This window comes from Carcharodon carcharias, chromosome 28, assembly GCF_017639515.1.
Source record: "Carcharodon carcharias isolate sCarCar2 chromosome 28, sCarCar2.pri, whole genome shotgun sequence".
Taxonomy (NCBI): domain Eukaryota; kingdom Metazoa; phylum Chordata; class Chondrichthyes; order Lamniformes; family Lamnidae; genus Carcharodon; species Carcharodon carcharias.
Genome location: NC_054494.1, coordinates 2,454,221 through 2,471,551, shown reverse-complemented (window position 1 = coordinate 2,471,551; position 17,331 = coordinate 2,454,221). Strand labels below are relative to the sequence as shown.

Here is a 17,331-nt window from a genome sequence, read left to right as displayed (position 1 = left end):
GGTTATTGCTAAGTATCACTTGATAGCACTGTCCTGTCAATGATACCTACCATCACTTTGCTGATAGTCAAGAGTACCCTTAAATGCAATGACAGGCAGAGGGATCTGGGTGTACAGGTCCACAAGTCACTGAAAGTGGCAACGCAGGTGGATAAGGTAGACAGGAAGGCATGCTTGCCTTCATTGGCAGGGGTATTGAGTATAAAAGCTGGGAAGTCATGCTGCAGCTGTATAGAACTTTGGTTAGGCCACACTTGGAATATTACGTGCAATTCTGGTTGCCACATTACCAGAAGGATATGGAGGCGTTGGAGAGGGTGCAGAGGAGGTTTACCAGGATGCTGCCTGGTCTGGAGGTTATTAGCTATGAGGAGAGGTTGGAGAAACTCGGATTGTTCTCACTAGAGCGACGGAGATTGAGGGGCGACTTGTTAGAAGTTTACAAAATTATGAGTGGCATGGACAGAGTAGATAGTCAAAAGCTTTTTCCCTGGGTGGAAGAGTCAATTACTAGGGGACATAGATTTAAGGTGAGAGGAGAAAACTTTAGAGGAGATGTGCAGGGCAAATTTTTTACGCAGAGGGTAGTGAGTGTCTGGAATTCGCTGCCAGAGGAGGTGGTGGAAGCAGGTACGATAGTGGTGTTTAAGAGGCAGCTTGACAAATACATGAATAGGATGGGAATAGAGGGATACGGGCCCCGGAAGTGTTTTAGTTAACGGGCAATATGATCGGCGCAGGCTTGGAGGGCCGAAGGGCCTGTTCCTGTGCTGTACTTTTCTTTGTTCTTTGTATGTCATTGTAGGTAGTGAACAAATGATTGAGAAATTAAGGATGAACACAATCACTCAACCCAGATTTAACTGCAAATACTTCTTGTGTTGGTGCAAATTTTATTGTATAATCAAAACTAAAGTACATTTATAAAAATTCTGGCATATAAATTTACAAAAATTCAATAACACCAGCAAAAATAGTATTTTAATCTTCCTGGCAGCAATAAGACAGACTTCATACTTTCTTAAATTGAATCTGTAATCCATTCAGTACAATATCACATTGACCCAACAGACCATTACACATACCTCAGTCAGTTATTCCTGACACATGCACAAGATTCTTAATGATCCCAATATGAGGCAGAACAGCCCTACTTATCAACTTATGAATGTCACCAAGCAGTTACTATCAGAAATGTCCTGTGCTCTGGGCCTACTCTCCCACACCTCCCAACACAACATTGGTCAGAAATATTTGACAGAGCACATGGAAGATACAGAAAAGAAAGTGTAGCATGAAGACTGTTAAAAAGATGCAACTGACACTGCAGAATAAATAAGATAAAAGCAAAATCCTTCAGATGCTGGAATTCTGAAACAATAACAAAAATTGCTGGAAAAACTCAGCAGTTCTGACAGCATCTGTGGAAAGGAAGTCAGAGTTAACGTTTCGAGTCGTATCATTCTTCATCAGAACTAAAGAGGAATAAGAAAACCCCCCTCCCACGGCACCTTCCAGTGCAACCGAAGAAGGTGCTACACCTGTCCCTTTACTTCCCCCCTCCTCACCGTCCAAGGGCCCAAACACTCCTTTCAAGTGAAGCAGCATTTCACTTGCACTTCACTCAATTTAGTCTACTGCATTCACTGCTCCCAATGCGGTCTCCTCTACTTTGGAGAGACTAAACGCAGACTGGGTGACCGGTTTGCAGAACACCTTCAGTCTGTCCGCAAGCATGACCCAGACTTCCCTGTCGCTTGCCATTTCAACACTCCACCCTGCTCTTGTGCCCAAATGTCCATCCTTGGCTTGCTGCATTGTTCCAGTGAAGCCCAACGCAAACTGGAGGAACAGCACCTCATCTTCTGACTAGGCACTTTACAGCCTTCCAGACTGAATATTGAGTTCAACAACATCAGATCATGAACTCTCTCCTCCATCCCCACCCACTTTCTGATCCCCCTTTTTTCTAATAATCATTATTTTTTTTATATAAATATTTTTCTTTTCCCACCCTTTTCTATTATTATTTTTAAAATTTATTTCCACCCATTGTTTTAGCTCCACCATTTAGTTTATTGCGCTCCCTTCCCCCCACCCCATCCCCACTAGGGCCATCTGTCACTTGCTCATCCTGCTTTCTACCCTTTAATTTCACCATTAGCACATCCTTTAGCTAATATCACCACTGTCAACGCCCCTTTGTCCTTTTGTCTATGACATCTTTGGCAACCTCTCCTTTGCCTCCACCTATCACTGGCCCTCTATCCAGCTCTACCTGTCCCACCCCACCTTAAACAGCTTATATTTCACCACATTTCTTATGAAGAATCATATGGACTCGAAACGTTAACTCTGTCTTCCTTTCCACAGATGCTGTCAGACCTGCTGAGTTTTTCCAGTAATTTTTGTTTTTGTTACTGCAGAACAACTGGTGGACAAACAAACATGTAGCACTCTGCTGGGCAGCTGATGTTGAGTTAGAGGGGGAGGGCTGGAAGAAGGGGTGGAGGAGGAGAGGTGGGAGAAGGAGGGATAGAGTGGGAGAGCTCGGAGAAAGAGGGATAGAGAAGGAAGGGTGAAGAAAGGGGGGTAGAGTGGGAGGGCTGGAGGAGGAGGGGTGGAGAAGAATGGGTGGAGGAAGTAGGGTGGTGAGGGAGAGGGGTGGAGGTGTGCAGGGAATGGGGTGGAGAGGGAGCAGTGGATTTGGAAGGGTGGGGATCTGGAGGTGGAGGTCGATCTAACATGGACCTGGTACAGATCACCTTTGGGCACTGTGCATTATCCGAAGGCGGGGAGAATCCAGAGAGCAGGTTTTCAGCTTCAACCAGAGTCCAATTTGCCTCCGAGGTTGGAAATCAGGGGTAGTGTAACTAGATCTCAGGCTGAAATATAAACAGAAAATGCTGAAAAATCTCAGCAGGTCTGGCAGCATCTGTGGAGAGAGAGAAAAAGAGAGTTAACGTTTCGAGTCCTTATGATCTGAATTAGTGCCATATAGACTTGAACTGTTAACTCTGCTTCTCTCTCCACAGATGCTGCCAGACCTGCTGAGTTTTTCCTACGTTTTCTGTTTTGATTTCAGATTTCCAGCAGCCACAGTAGTTTGCTTTTATCTTTAGATCTCAGGCTGATTTGGTTGAAGTTGATGAGAAATCAATAGGAGCCTCAAGCAACTTTTATCCCTGGTGAGAACGCAGAGGAGAAATGTCACGGTATAAAGAAGTGTGAAGGCCACTAGCTGACCTGGACTGCCACTTAATGGACTCAAGTGCAGGAAATGTAAAGCTCATAGCTGTTTTGTCTCTCAAACCATAAGAGGACAGGGAAGCAGACACTAACAAACAGGCTAAAATTTAATGGAAAGTGATGGAGGGTAAGTGGGTTGGATTGAAGCGTGAGTATGATATCAGCAGGAATCAAAGGGAATTGCTGTTAATATGAAGATTTGTCAGAAATGCTTTTATTTTGAATGTATTAGAATAAGAATTGAGCATTATTCTGCAGCAGTAAGTCTACATTCTAATGCTTCACAATGAAAACTTTGAGGGTTTATTTTGCCAAAGTTATCCAGTATTTAAACAAAGCAGAGATCCATTAACACCTTAAAAAAAAAAAAGCCCTGGTTAGTTCACATCTGGAGTGAGCAGTTCTGTGCACAACACCTTAGGAAGGAAGTTCTGGCCTTGCAGGGAGTGCAGTGTAGATTTAACAGAATGAAACCTGGATTCCAAAGGTTAAATTATGGGGAGAGATTCCACGAAGTGCGGTTCTATTCTATGGAATGTAGAAGGTTAAGGAGTGATTTGATCTAAGTCTTCAAGATATTACGGGGAAGAGATTAATGTAGAAAAACCATTTCCACTAGTTGTGGCGTCTAGGACTAGGGAGAAAGGTCTAAACTTACAGCCAGACCTTCAGGTGTGAAACTAGGAAATACTTCTACACTTAAAGTGCGGTAAAAGTTTGGAACTCTCTTCTGAAAACTACAAATTATATTAGGTCAATTGTTAATTTTAACCAGGTATATTAACAGATATGGGGCAAAGGTGGGTATATGGAGTTAAGCCTAAAGAGCCAAACAGGATCATGTCCCCATTTAACATAACAGCAGCTTAAAAAGAACATAAGTATACTGATCCAATCCTAGAATGTGTGGAGGATGTCTGTTCAAATACTTTAAATCAAGCTGGTCAGATCAGTACAGGGAGGTTTATTGGCCATTGAAGTGAATTCGCCCTTTCGCATTGGTGAGCTGATCATCACTCACCTTTTGTGAAATCTCTCTCTCTCTCTCGATGTAGCTGACCAGCAATGTTGCCTTTAGGAGCTTTAATGCAGTTATTTGTCTTCTCATGTAATGTTGCTGCAATAACAGGGGACTGGGGACTTATAGCACTAGACTCTCTAAAGTATGAAACTGTGAGTCTGATATTGGGTGCATAAAATCACATGCTGGGGTCTGACCTGTCTGCAGAATCCTGATCAATTATCCATTTTATTGTCCTACTCACTATAAATTTGTTCAAACCGACAGCTCTGAGCTCTAAATCCCAAAAGCAGGAAAGGGCTGAATACAGGAACGCTTCGCCCTCATCTTCACTTAGCTCTTGGTCCATCAATTGACATTATTGTTACATTCACAATTAGCTCACTCACAAGGCTCCAGTCAAATGGATTCTTGCGCTTTGATTAAACTGAAGTGGGTGTTTCCTGTAGGTTCCAAACTGTAGGAAGCTGCTCCACTCAGGGAGCTAAAATAAAATTTCTTTGTACTTCTTAAAATCAGTGTGCATTAGGCTTTGCTGACGCAAAACTTCACCCTCGGTCTCCGCCAATGAACCATTCTCAAGCAACCTTACATTTCTTTTCCCCTTGATGGTTGGGAGGGTGTGAGGAGAAAGACAGTGAGAGGTTGTGGAGGAGTGGGTTATGTGTTCACAAGGGCCACACTGAAAGATCAGGATTCTCATTCTCTGTGATTTAAGGTTCACAACTGAGAATTTGGACAACTTCTTCTAAACGCCAACTCCAAGAGTGAGAAACGGTCAGAATGTGTTCCCTTCTGTTTTGTTCAGTGTTGTAGGTTGTCCTTGCAGCAGGTTTCTGACCTACCATTTCAGGAACAGTCGGTATTGTTCATCCTCTATTCATACAAATATCCCTCCTTTTAAGCTACCAATTAATTTATTCCCTTTGCACAGCTCCGAGGCTCAACGCTGCTGCCCTGGGAGGATGCTAGGAACCATCTCAGCATGTTCAGGGTGAAGATACCAGCTTAGATTGCTTTCAGCAACTCGCCAGCTGTCAGCTTTCAAGTGGCAAGGACAAAGGTCCAGCTACCCTCTTCATGCTGGATGGTGATTAGTCAATGGCCCAGAAAAAGCTGAAGATCAGAAAAAAAATTACCGTGCTATGCCATTTAGGAGCTCCTGACTCCAAAAAACATTTCCAGCATCTCACTTCAAGACGTTCCCAACATCCTTCACTCCAACACGTTCTCAGAACCCCACATTACAATACATTACCAGGACCCCTCACCTCAACATGTCCCAAGACCCCTCACCTCAACATGTCCCAAGACCCCTCACTCCGACACATTCCTGGGACCCCTCACTCCGACACATTCCTGGGACCCCTCACTCCGACACATTCCCGGGACCCCTCACTCCGACACATTCCTGGGACCCCTCACTCCGACACATTCCTGGGACCCCTCACTCCGACACATTCCTGGGACCCCTCACTCCGACACATTCCTGGGACCCCTCACTCCGACACATTCCTGGGACCCCTCACTCCGACACATTCCTGGGACCCCTCACTCCGACACATTCCTGGGACCCCTCACTCCGACACATTCCTGGGACCCTCAATCCAACATGCTCTCAAGGACCATACAGAGATCAGGGCTGCCTGATAAAAAGTAATCTCAATAACCACTTTGAAAATCAGCATCTCACAGCCAAGACCTAACTAGCCATTGTGACTGGCGATGGAAAGGCTTCTACATCTGGCTAAGGCTTTTTTGGAGATTAACCCACAGGCTAGCAATGGCTTGTATGGGAGAAGATGAATCAAACACCTCAAATTAAACTGAACCGGCAGGCCAGAGTTTGATAAAATCATTATTTCTTGGTACTTGCAGCAAATGGACTGGAAATTCCTTTCTGGTTGCACTTCAACCTAGAGAGATGGCTGGTCATATTTTACATCAGTCTTTCCTCTCAATAAATATTACTCAGTTAGACAGATGCTGTGCTGCTTCCTGGCCTGGCCATGTTCCTGGGGATAGCACACAGGCTGGGTCCAGAGGTCACTCACAAGGATGGGTGGTGTAGACTCTTGCCTCCATGCAGCAATCTTCCATTGTTTGCTATAATGCAGTCCTACTTCTTGAGCCAATGCCTCCACGAATGTGAGGTGGGATGGGGAGTGGTAAACGGTGACCTGACACAGAAAGAAAGGTATATTTTCTATTTATTTTCATGTAGTCCCTGTCGCTGTACAGTCCATTCCTGTTCCCTTACCCATCCTGCCACTCCCTCCCTGCCCCATCCCTCTCCCCAACCTGTCCTCTTCTCCTACCTGTCACTGAGCCTCTGCCAACCCTGACCTGCCTAGCTCTTGCCCTGTCCCTGGAAAAAGGATAAAGAGCTGCAAATGGGAATATGAGAAAGAAATTAGTAAGGGATATTAAGGACAACAATAAAGGTTTTTACAAAGATAATGAGAGAAAGAGGGTGGTAAAAGTAACATGAGCCTCTTAAAGACAGACATCAATGATATTGTAATTGGAAATCAGGAAATGGCAGGTTTACTAAAAATTGCTCTTCACAGCAGAAGATGAGGATAAAGTGCAGAAATACATGAAAAGCTAAAAATAACTCAAGGGGAGGAACTAACAGGATTCAGTATAAGTTAAAAATGGTTATGGAGAAACGAAGGAGGCTAGAGGTAGACAACTTCTGTCACTAGTGTCCACCTCAGGGTATTAGAAGGAGTAGCTGAGGCAGATGTGGATGCTCCAGTCATGATCAATGATCATCAAAATTCTCTTGACCCAGTAATTGGCAATTTTAAACCAAGGGACCAATGTCACTTCACAACTTAAGAAGGGGAGGAGAGATAAATGAGGAAATTATCAACCTTTTCATCTAATGTTTGTTGTGGGCAAATTTTTATTAAATGCTATTAGGGACAGAGTGACTGAATGTTTGGACAAATATGAACTAATGAGAGCAAGCCAGTATAGCTTTGTAAAATGGAAATCATGTCTAACAAACCTAGTTACATATTTTGAGGAGGCAACTAACATGTTGGATAAGACAGTGTCTATGGGTTATTTATATGAACTTACAGAAGGCATTTGACAAGTTTCACATAGCATTTAAAAATGAGAGCATGTGGAATTGGAGGCAACCTATTGACAAGGATAGGAGGTAGGAAACAGAAAGTAGGGATAATGAGTATATGCTCCAATGAGCAAGATGTGATTACTGGTATTTTACAGAGAGCTGTAATGGGACCACAGCATTTAAACTTATTAACAACTTGGATGAAGGAATAGAAAGCCATATATCCAACTTCACTGATCAGACTAGGTTAGGTGGCTCAGCAAAACATGTAACTGGGAGCAGAACGTTGCAAAGAAACATGGATAGATCGAGTGGAAAATGATGTGGCAGATGGAGTTCAAGGTGGGAAAGTGTGACATCATCCAGTCTGGACTTATGAAGGTAGTATTTGCTAAATGGTGAGAACTGGGAACTATGGAGGAGCAGAGGGATTTCGGGGCCCAAGTACAGCAATCATTAAGAATCAGTGGACAGGTACAAAACATATTTTAAAAGGCTAATGGAATGTCAGCCTTTATTTCAAAAGGACTGGAATACAAAGGGGTGAAAGTTAGGTTACAGTTATATAAATCTCTGGTTAGAGCCTCTATGTAGTACTGCATTCAGTTCTGGGAACTGCACCTTAGGATGATATAATATCCTTTTTGAACGGGTGCAGCACAAATTCACCAGGATGATAGCATGGGTAAAAGGGTTGAATTATGTGGACAGGCTGCATAGACTAGGCTTGTATTCCCTTGAGTAGAGAAGATTAAGGAGTGATCTAATTGAGGATGAATCAGAAGATGAAACAAGGTGTTCAATGGGTAGATAGAGAGACAGAACAGAACAGAACAAGCTTAAAATTAGAGCTTGGCTTTTTGGAGTGATGCCAGGAAGCATGTTTAGCAAACATCTGGAACCCTCCCCCCTAAATGCTTTTGAAACTGGGGGTCAATTGAAAATTTCAAAAGTGTGGTAGATAGATTTTGTTAGGTAAGGGCATTAAGGGCTCTGGAACCAATGCATATAGATGATATTAAGGTATACATAAGCCGTGATCTAACTGAATAGCTGAACAGACTCAAGGGGCTGACTGGCTCACTCCTGTTCCTATGTTCCTACCCCTGTGCCAATCATGTCCTACCCAGCGATGTTTGGTCTTCCATCTTCTCTTCAGCTTCAATTAGTGACCCACTGTGGCTGTGATGTTGTAACATATCGAGGTGAGAAGAGCTGGAAATACTCAAACTCATCCCAGTCACTCCAATAGAATTGGAATCTGGAATAAATAAAGCACAACCAAACTATGTTAATTAAGTGGCTAAAATATTTAGTTACAGCTCATACATTGGTCCTCAAACTTCTTTGCCTAATGCCCCCTCAAATATTTCTCAGCCCCTGCAGCCTTCCTGCAACAGATACTCCCAGTAATTTGCATTTCCATAGCAGTTACTACACACAGAGGACTCTGAACCATAGGGAGGGGAAGAAGAGGCTCAAGATAATGGTTGAAGAGGCGACAGAAAACAGATTATTGGTTAATGGATGTTTTTTCAGAAAGGAGGAGGTTTTGTAGTGGAATTCCCCAGGAGTCAGTGTTGGAACCCTTGCTTTTCCTGATTTTTATTAATGTACAGGATACAACTGCAAAACTTACAATTGATTTGAAACTTGGAAGCACTTGAATTGTGAGGAGGATAGTGTAGAAAGTCAGAAGGACGTAGACAAGTTGATGGAATCTATAGACAAGTGACAGATGAAAATCATTGCAGAGAAGTGTGAAGTGATTCATTTTGGTGGGAACAACACAGAGACAATATAAAATAAAGGGTATAATTTTAAAGAGGGTGCAGGAGCAGAGGGACCTGAGTGTATATATTCATAAGTCATTGAAAGAGGCAGCACAGGTTGAGAGAGCAGTTAATAAAGCCCACACTTTCATATGCGTTATTAATAGGGGCATAGAGTAGAAGAGCTAGGAATTTACGTTAAACTTGTATAAAACACTGGTTCGGCCTCAACTGGAGTATTGCATCCAGTTCCAGATGCCACACTTTAGGAGGGGTGTGAAGACATCAGAGAGAATGCAGAAAAGATTCAGCAGAATAATTCCAGGATGTGGAACTTCAGTTACGTAATAGATTGGAGAAGCTGGGGCTATTTTCCTTGGAGATGAGAGGGTTGAGGAGAGATTTGATGGAGGTATTAAAACTGTTCCCATTGGTAGTAGGACTGAGGACAGGAGGGTGCAGATTTAAGATAATTGGCAAAAGAAGCAATGGTGACATGAAGAAAAACTTTTTCATGGAGCAAGTAGTTAGATTTGGAACGCACTGAGACTGCATTGGAAGGCGGGTCAATCGAGGCATTCAAGAGGAAATTAGATAATTATCTGAAAACGAAGATTGTGCAAGGTTACATGGAGAGGTGGGGGAGTGGCACCAGGTGCAATGCTCATTGAGAGCACGCGCACAGACACAATGGAGCAAACGGCCTCCTTCTGCACTGTAACAATTCTGTGATCCTTAGAGGTTTTTGAAGTCGGGGAAGCTAACTGAAGGAGTAGCTGCTGATGGTTGAAGAGGAAATGAGAGGCATTGCTTCACAGTGGATTAACATAGGTAGAGGGCTGTTTTGATGTTCTATGTTATCATTCTCACAATTCACCGTGCTTCCAAGTTTCATATCATCCACAAGTTTTGCAATTGTGTCCTATACATTATATCAGGAAAAGCAAGGGTTCCAACTCAGAACACCAGGGGAATGCCATGACAAACCTTACTCCAATCCGAAAAACATCCATTAACCAATATTTTCTGTTTTCTGTCTCCTCTTCAACCATTACCTTGACCCCTCCTGGCCCTCTTCCTCCGCTGCTTCAACTGTGAACACAGGTACGGAGCTGGTGTTGCTGAATCGACAGTGATCACAGGCACGGAGCTGGTGTTGCTGAATCGACAGTGATCACAGGCACGGAGCTGGTGTTGCTGCTTCAACTGTGAACACAGGTGCGGAGCTGGTGTTGTTGAATCGACAGTGATCACAGGCACGGAGCTGGTGTTGTTGAATCGACTGTGAACACAGGCATGGAGCTGATGTTGCTGAATCGACAGTGATCATAGGTGCGGAGCTGGTGTTGCTGAATCGACAGTGATCACAGGCACGGAGCTGGTGTTGTTGAATCGACTGCCAACACAGGCACGGAGCTGGTGTTGCTGAATCAACAGAAATCACAGGCACGGAGTTGGTGTTGCTGCATCGACAGTGAACAAGGGTGTGGAGCTGGTGTTATTGAATCGACAGTGAACACAGATACGAAGCTGGTGTTGTTGAATCGACAGTGAACACAGACACAGAGCTGGTGTTGCTGAATCGACAGTGAACACAGACACGGAGCTGGTGTTGCTGCATCGCCAGTGAACACAGGCACGGAGCTGGTGTTGTTGAATCGACAGTGAACACAGACACGGAGCTGGTGTTGTTGAATCGACAGTGAACACAGACACGGAGCTGGTGTTGTTGAATCGACAGTGAACACAGACACGGAGCTGGTGTTGCTGCATCGACAGTGATCGCAGGCACGGAGCTAGTGTTGCTGAATCGACTGTGGACACAGGCACGGAGCTAGTGTTGCTGAATCGACAGTAAACACAGGCATGGAGCTGGTGTTGCTACATCGACAGTGATCGCAGGCACAGAGCTGGTGTTGCTGCATCAACAATGAACACAGGCACGGGGCTTGTGTTGCTGAATTGACAGTGAACACAGGCACGGAGCTGGTGTTGCTGAATCGACAACGAGCACAGGCATGGAGCTGGTGTTGCTGAATCGACTGTGAACACAGGCACAGAGCTGGTGTTGCTGCATCGACAGTGAACTCGGGCACGGAGCTGGTGTTGCTGAATCAACAGTGAACACAGGCACGGAGCTGGTCTTGCTGAATCGACAGTGAACACAGGCACGGAGCTGGTGTTGCTGAATCAACAGTGATCACAGGCACGGAGCTGGTATTGCTGAATCGACAGTGAACACAGGCACGGAGCTGGTGTTGCTGAATCGACAGTGATCACAGGCACGGAGCTGGTGTTGCTGAATCGACAGTGAACACAGGCACGGAGCTGGTGTTGCTGAATCGACAGTGAACACAGGCACGGAGCTGGTCTTGCTGAATCGACAGTGAACACAGGCATGGAGCTGGTGTTGCTGAATCGACAGTGAACACAGGCACGGAGCTGGTCTTGCTGAATCGACAGTGAACACAGGCCGGGGCTGGTGTTGCTGCATTGAGCACCAGCACAGGTACATGGCTGGAAGACGTCATGGACAAACTTTAAGACTGTCACTTGGTTGTACAGAATTTGAATAATGCTGAAAAGGGAGACACGTTGCTCAATATTTTTATCGTCACTCATTGGGACAAATGCAAGAATGCAAAATTTCAAATGATCGTAACAATTTATTCTATAGGAGAAAAGGGTGATTGGGTGGCAAACTGACTCTGTTTTATTGAGACCTTCTCATGGAAAAAGTTGCAGGGAACTATTGGCTCTCCAGCAGGTCACAAAAGGCACAAGTCTTGAACTCATTTCTTTTGTTTGCAGAGAACGGGTCCCTGTGTCTGAATGTCTGCCTTTTCTAGCAAGTGTAAATGAGCCACGTTACGAGCTTAAACTTGTTGTTAGTGTAACTATCAGCACACTCAGGATTGTTCAGCAACTGCTGCCCAGTCGGGAGTATATTTAGCAGTAGACGTTTTGTTTTGGGTTTTATAAGCTCGGTTGAATTTGGTTTACCTATTATGAACAACCAAAGGAACATGCAGTATGATTCCATCAGCCAATCATTGGGACGTGTGTCCTACCTACCTGGCATCTCATCGGCACTAAAATTCATCCACGATTGTGTAGCAGTCTTTTTGGACTGACAGCAGCTTGGGGAGTCTATAGTTCCACATTGCATTCTCCAGGCCAATGCTCAGCCAATTAGAATCAACCTACCAACTAATCAGCATCCTTTTCTCCTGTTATATAAATTACTGAGATTGTTTGAAATTTGTGATTTTGCTTTTGTCCTGATGAGTGCCAGATGAAAAGCTTTGGCAACGTGTCTCTCTTTTCAGCAAGGTCCAAGGACAAAACTCTTGAAGTCAATTCTCTGCAAGCCTATGGAGCGTTAATGGGTTGGTGAGCTTTAGTGGGTTGAAGATATAGCAGGTCACAACAATCTGGATGACTTGGGTCTGGGAACAGTAGAATAAGGAAGCAAAACAGAAAATGTTGGAAAAACTCAGCAGTGATGTTAGAGAGGGATTAAATGAGCTTGGCCAAGAGATGGGATCCTTCACATAAATTCAGATGGGGAAAATGCAAATTTAGCAATGGAAGGCAGAAAATTAGTAAGAAAATTTGGAAGGCAGAGTAAACAAAGGCTTGAAAATAAATAACAAAGGAGCTTGGTTGTGCTTAACGGTCTCTAAGTCAATGGAAGAAGTCCAGCAAATAAGGCAGATGAGATGAGGTCACAGACAGACACTTAGCTGTTGTTCCAAATACTGAAAAATTGCTTTAAGGAATACAGGCTGCCAGAATTCATTGTTTCCCCAGGGTATTTTTTTAAGGCAGCAGACATCTGGTCTAACAGTGTTTCCCTCTCCAAGTACAGAACACCACTAAGCCTGTCCATATGTGGCACCTGAGCATAGTCCAGTAATTTAAATGCTAAGACTGGTTCAAGGATCCCCAAATTGAAGGTTGTTAACCTTTTATACAATCTCTTAAAGTCCATGATATATTCTTCCTTGAAATGACAATCAGCTTTCCAAAATCTATCAACTTCTGACCTCAAAGACATTTAACAGGCTGTCTTTCTTGTAGATTTCATTCAGGAACTCTAACAGAAAGTCCAAACCTTCAGCACTCTCCAACTGACAAGGATCTATCTCGCAAAATATTTCTGATTTTGCTTGTAGGAAGTAACAATGCCAAGGCCATACCTTGTTTTCTCTTTGATGGATTTGTAAACCATGTCCAAAGATCCACTTCATCTTTCCACAGGTGATATGGTTCAGGCTCCGAGAACATCAGAAGGTTACCATACCCCAGTAATTCAGATATACTTTTTGCCATTTTGCATAATGGACACTAGACTTTTATCTTTATGTCTGAAAAAATGTTCTTAAGTTTCCAATCTTTACTTTAGACAACCATTCTTTGCTATCATGTTCTACCCCATGAAGCCCAACAGTAAAAGACAGAACTGGAGCCTAAATCTTTGCACACTTCTATAAACTTTTATTTGCAGAGATAGACATTACAAACATGCACCTCCTAACCCAACCACCACAATTTCAATGTATTCCTATTTACAGGAACTCAAGTTACACCCACCATCTGTAAATAATTAAACACTCAATGAATATACAATTAACAGGCAGCTTTACTGAGGTCGTGCTGCGTTGCAGGCGAGGTGTTAAAATGAGGCCCAGTGCTTGTTCCAGGGAGTGGAGAAAGTCCCAATGGTGCTGTTTGCAAAACAGCAGGGATTCACCTGTCTTACGAAATATACATTCCTCTATAATACCTCATTAAAAAACAGATTCTCTCATCGTTGTTTGTGCAACATTGCTGTGCTTCAATTAGGTGCCACCTTTCCTAGGTTACTTCAGTTCAAAAATACTTAATTGGTTGTGAAGCATTTTGGGACATCCTGTGATGGTGAAATGCATTATCTTAATGTAGGTTCTTTTATTCTCTGTATCTCTCTGTCACGAGGACTTGATGTCAGGCAAAGCCTTTATCTGCTGTGGCAGTACCTAACTGACTCACATTCTTTCTATCTGCATGACTAAACAACTTGCTGAGTTGCTGTTTTGCCACTTCAGAGTGTACAAGATGTAAGTTAAACAGTTAAAATCACAATATTAATTTACCTGGCCCCACAAATCTCCTGCCGATGTGTGACTGAGGAGCATATTCCAGAGCTGTGAAGGACCGGTGGTAAGAAATATCTGACTGGAAAAGACCATAGGAATATAATTGTTGTTATTACTGTCCCTCTTAATGTTGTATTGAAACAAAAATTATCAGTGAGGCCCTGAAGGTGAAAGTCCATTTTGAAAAACGGCATTTTACTAATAATTAGCATTTACTTCATTAATGATACAATCATTGAGCGAATGAAAATAAGAGCCTGCAACCATCTGGACAATATTCCTTATCCCAATCGCATATCCGATCAACTCACTCCTCCACTTGCCCCATCTGCACAGCCACTTCCTGTTCCACCCATTTCTCTCTGCTCCAACTTGCCCTACTTTTCCACACTCCACCCACCTCACCCCTTCATGCTCCTCCTATTTCTCCCTACTCCTCCCAACCGCCTCTCCCTGTTCCACCCACCACTCCCTTCTCTACCTGCCTCTCCCCTCTCCAATCGCCCCTGCTTTCCCCGGCTCAGTCCAGCAATCCTCCCTTAACCTCTCCATCCGCTAACCCCATCCATGCTCCTCTGCACACTTCATAGGAGAAGTGAAAAAAAAATCTTTCCTATTTATTTCTTAGTTTTATCCATTGTAGAGCTGAAAATACCAGCTGGAGTTTGAGTCCATGTTGGCTCTTTACAAGATCAATCCCAAACTAATCCCACTGTCCCGCTTTCTCCTGATAGCCACTGATAGACACCTTTACCCAAATTCAAAAGTTAATACTTTAAAATGGCCTGGAAAGCAAGTATAACATAGGAGGAACGACAGAAGTATAGCAGTAGCCCCTCACAACTACTACCTATTTGAAGATAAAGTAAGGTCAGCTCAAGATAACACATCTTTAACTGGTCCTGAGATTCCACCTTCCCAAATCACAAAGTGGTTCTCATCCTGGCCCTTTGATTGCCTGGTCTGGGTAGACTGCAGAAAGCAAGATCTGCCTCAGTATTCCTAAAGATCTAAGCTTCTACCCGCTGAACACAGGTAGTGTTCAGTAAGGAACAAATAACCCACTAGAATCCAGAAACTGGAGCAACTGTCACAACAAGCTGCAAGACTGTATAGTTAACTACAACTGAACTGTGGTGGACAACTCTCCTCACAAAGATACATAAAATATTAGTGGGACATGTCCCAGTTAGAAAGGGTAACCTGTGATCTGTGGGAAATACTGGGCAGTTTTAAGCCCATTCCTGGCTGTCCATACAACCCAAGGCATAAGAGATAAATCATAACTAACAACCCTTACTTGCACCACGAAGTACAATGTCAAAACCCTATAAAAGGCAGACCAATAAGCTCCAGGCCATCGAACTCCTGGGACCTCATTGCATCCTAGATCGTTGGAGTAGAGAAACAGTCCATATGGACCATCAAATTTCCACCAGTTTTTTTCTCCACGTTTGACACCTAGTCTATTCTTCCTCTCTAGCTCATTCCCTATATCCTTTATTTAGAATACCTTTCTCTCAGCATCGAATTATATTTTGAAAGAACTTATGGAACAACAGTTTGTGCCAGAGGCTTTCATGTTCTAACCACCCCTCTGTATGAATCAATCTTTCCTAACCTCTCATTTTATTCTTTCTCGAACTCATGCTCCCCGAATACCACCTCACAGAATCACACAGTGCAGAAGAGGCCCTTCGGCCCATCGAGTCTGCACTGACATGTGAGAAATACCCAACACTTTTGTTTTAATTTATTCATTCATGGGATATGGGCATCATTCTTTATTGCCCATTCCTAATTGCCCTTGAGAAAGTGATGCTGACCTTGAACCACTGCAGTTAGTGTGGTGTAGGTACATCCGCAGAGCTGTTAGGGAGGCAGTTCTAGGATTTTGAGCCAATATCAATGAACAAGGCACCAGGCATTTGTAGATGCATAGATGCTGTCCTCAACCGTCAACTCTTTTGGAAGCCTTCCACCCCCAGGCCTCTGTTCACAACATCAAACATTCTATTTAAGGAGGAGTCCATTTCATGGACCAAAAATTGCCTTGGTCCATCAGCTGAATTAATAATGTTACATTGGGGGGTGGGGGGTGGTGGGGGCAGTGGGGAAAGTAAACAGCAAAAACATTGCTCTTCACCAGGAGTTCGGCAGGGAGATGTGCTTAATTGTCCAGGAGCAAAATGATTTTACAGTTTTCTTCAAATCCAGCTACTTGACAATGCGCCCCTGCCTCTGATACCAAGTGGTTGTGAAACCAATCAGAAAATAGGTCCCAGATTACCCAAGCTCTCTTATTGGCATAATAGTGAACAGGTAATGTCTGAATACACTTGAAGCTCCTAAAATATTTGCTCTTCCCAATTACAGCCAATTTATATTTGTGTGTGCCAGTGCATTGGCACATCCAAGGTCAGTCAACATATCCATAGCATGCTTAACACCCATTGGTAAACTCTCCACAGCCAATCCTCTAGGCATACTGCCGGAACAGACTTGTTTCATCAGCATTGTAAATTTATTCAGGCAAATAGTTTTTGTCTAAAATTAGCATAGCAAACTCATCAATAAATTTCCTCAAAACATCTTGGTCTGCAGAGGCTTTATCATCAAAAACATTCAAAAACTTGATACCATGATGCTTCCTGAACTTCGACAACCAACACTTCACAATAATTTCCACCATGGTTTTGGTTCCACACTTGCGTGAGAGGCAGGTCTTGTCTTTGTGCGAGAGGGAGAGGCTGGTCCTGTCCTTGTGAGAGAGGGAGAGGCTGGTCCTGTCCTTGTGAGAGAGGGAGAGGCTGGTCCTGTCCTTGTGAGACAGGGAGAGGCTGGTCCTGTCCTTGTGTGACAGGGAGAGGCTGGTCCTGTCCTTGTGTGACAGGGAGAGGCTGGTCCTGTCCTTGTGTGACAGGGAGAGGCTGGTCCTGTCCTTGTGAGACAGGGAGAGGCTGGTCCTGTCCTTGTGAGACAGGGAGAGGCTGATCCTGTCCTTGTGAGAGAGGGAGAGGCTGGTCCTGTCCTTGTGTGACAGGGAGAGGCAGGCCGTGT

The 17,331-nt window shown here is 43.8% G+C and overlaps 1 protein-coding gene across 6 annotated transcripts in view; it reads right to left on the bottom strand.

Moving 5' to 3' along the window:
- Window positions 1–2,403: 2,403 nt before the first annotated feature.
- The window catches only part of LOC121270886 (protein FAM149B1-like), a 232,641-nt gene continuing 217,713 nt past the window's right edge, over window positions 2,404–17,331 (bottom strand). For 4 of the 6 annotated variants that reach the window (XM_041176452.1, XM_041176453.1, XM_041176455.1 and 1 more), the window contains 3 exons: window positions 14,269–14,350; window positions 8,485–8,619; window positions 2,404–6,450 (listed from right to left, as the gene is read on the bottom strand). In XM_041176452.1, the coding sequence (XP_041032386.1) occupies window positions 6,377–6,450; window positions 8,485–8,619; window positions 14,269–14,350 (291 nt within the window). In that variant the 3' untranslated portion in view covers window positions 2,404–6,376. The remainder of the gene's footprint in view (window positions 6,451–8,484; window positions 8,620–14,268; window positions 14,351–17,331) is intronic. The other 2 variants (XR_005941629.1, XM_041176454.1) reach the window with 2 other exon arrangements.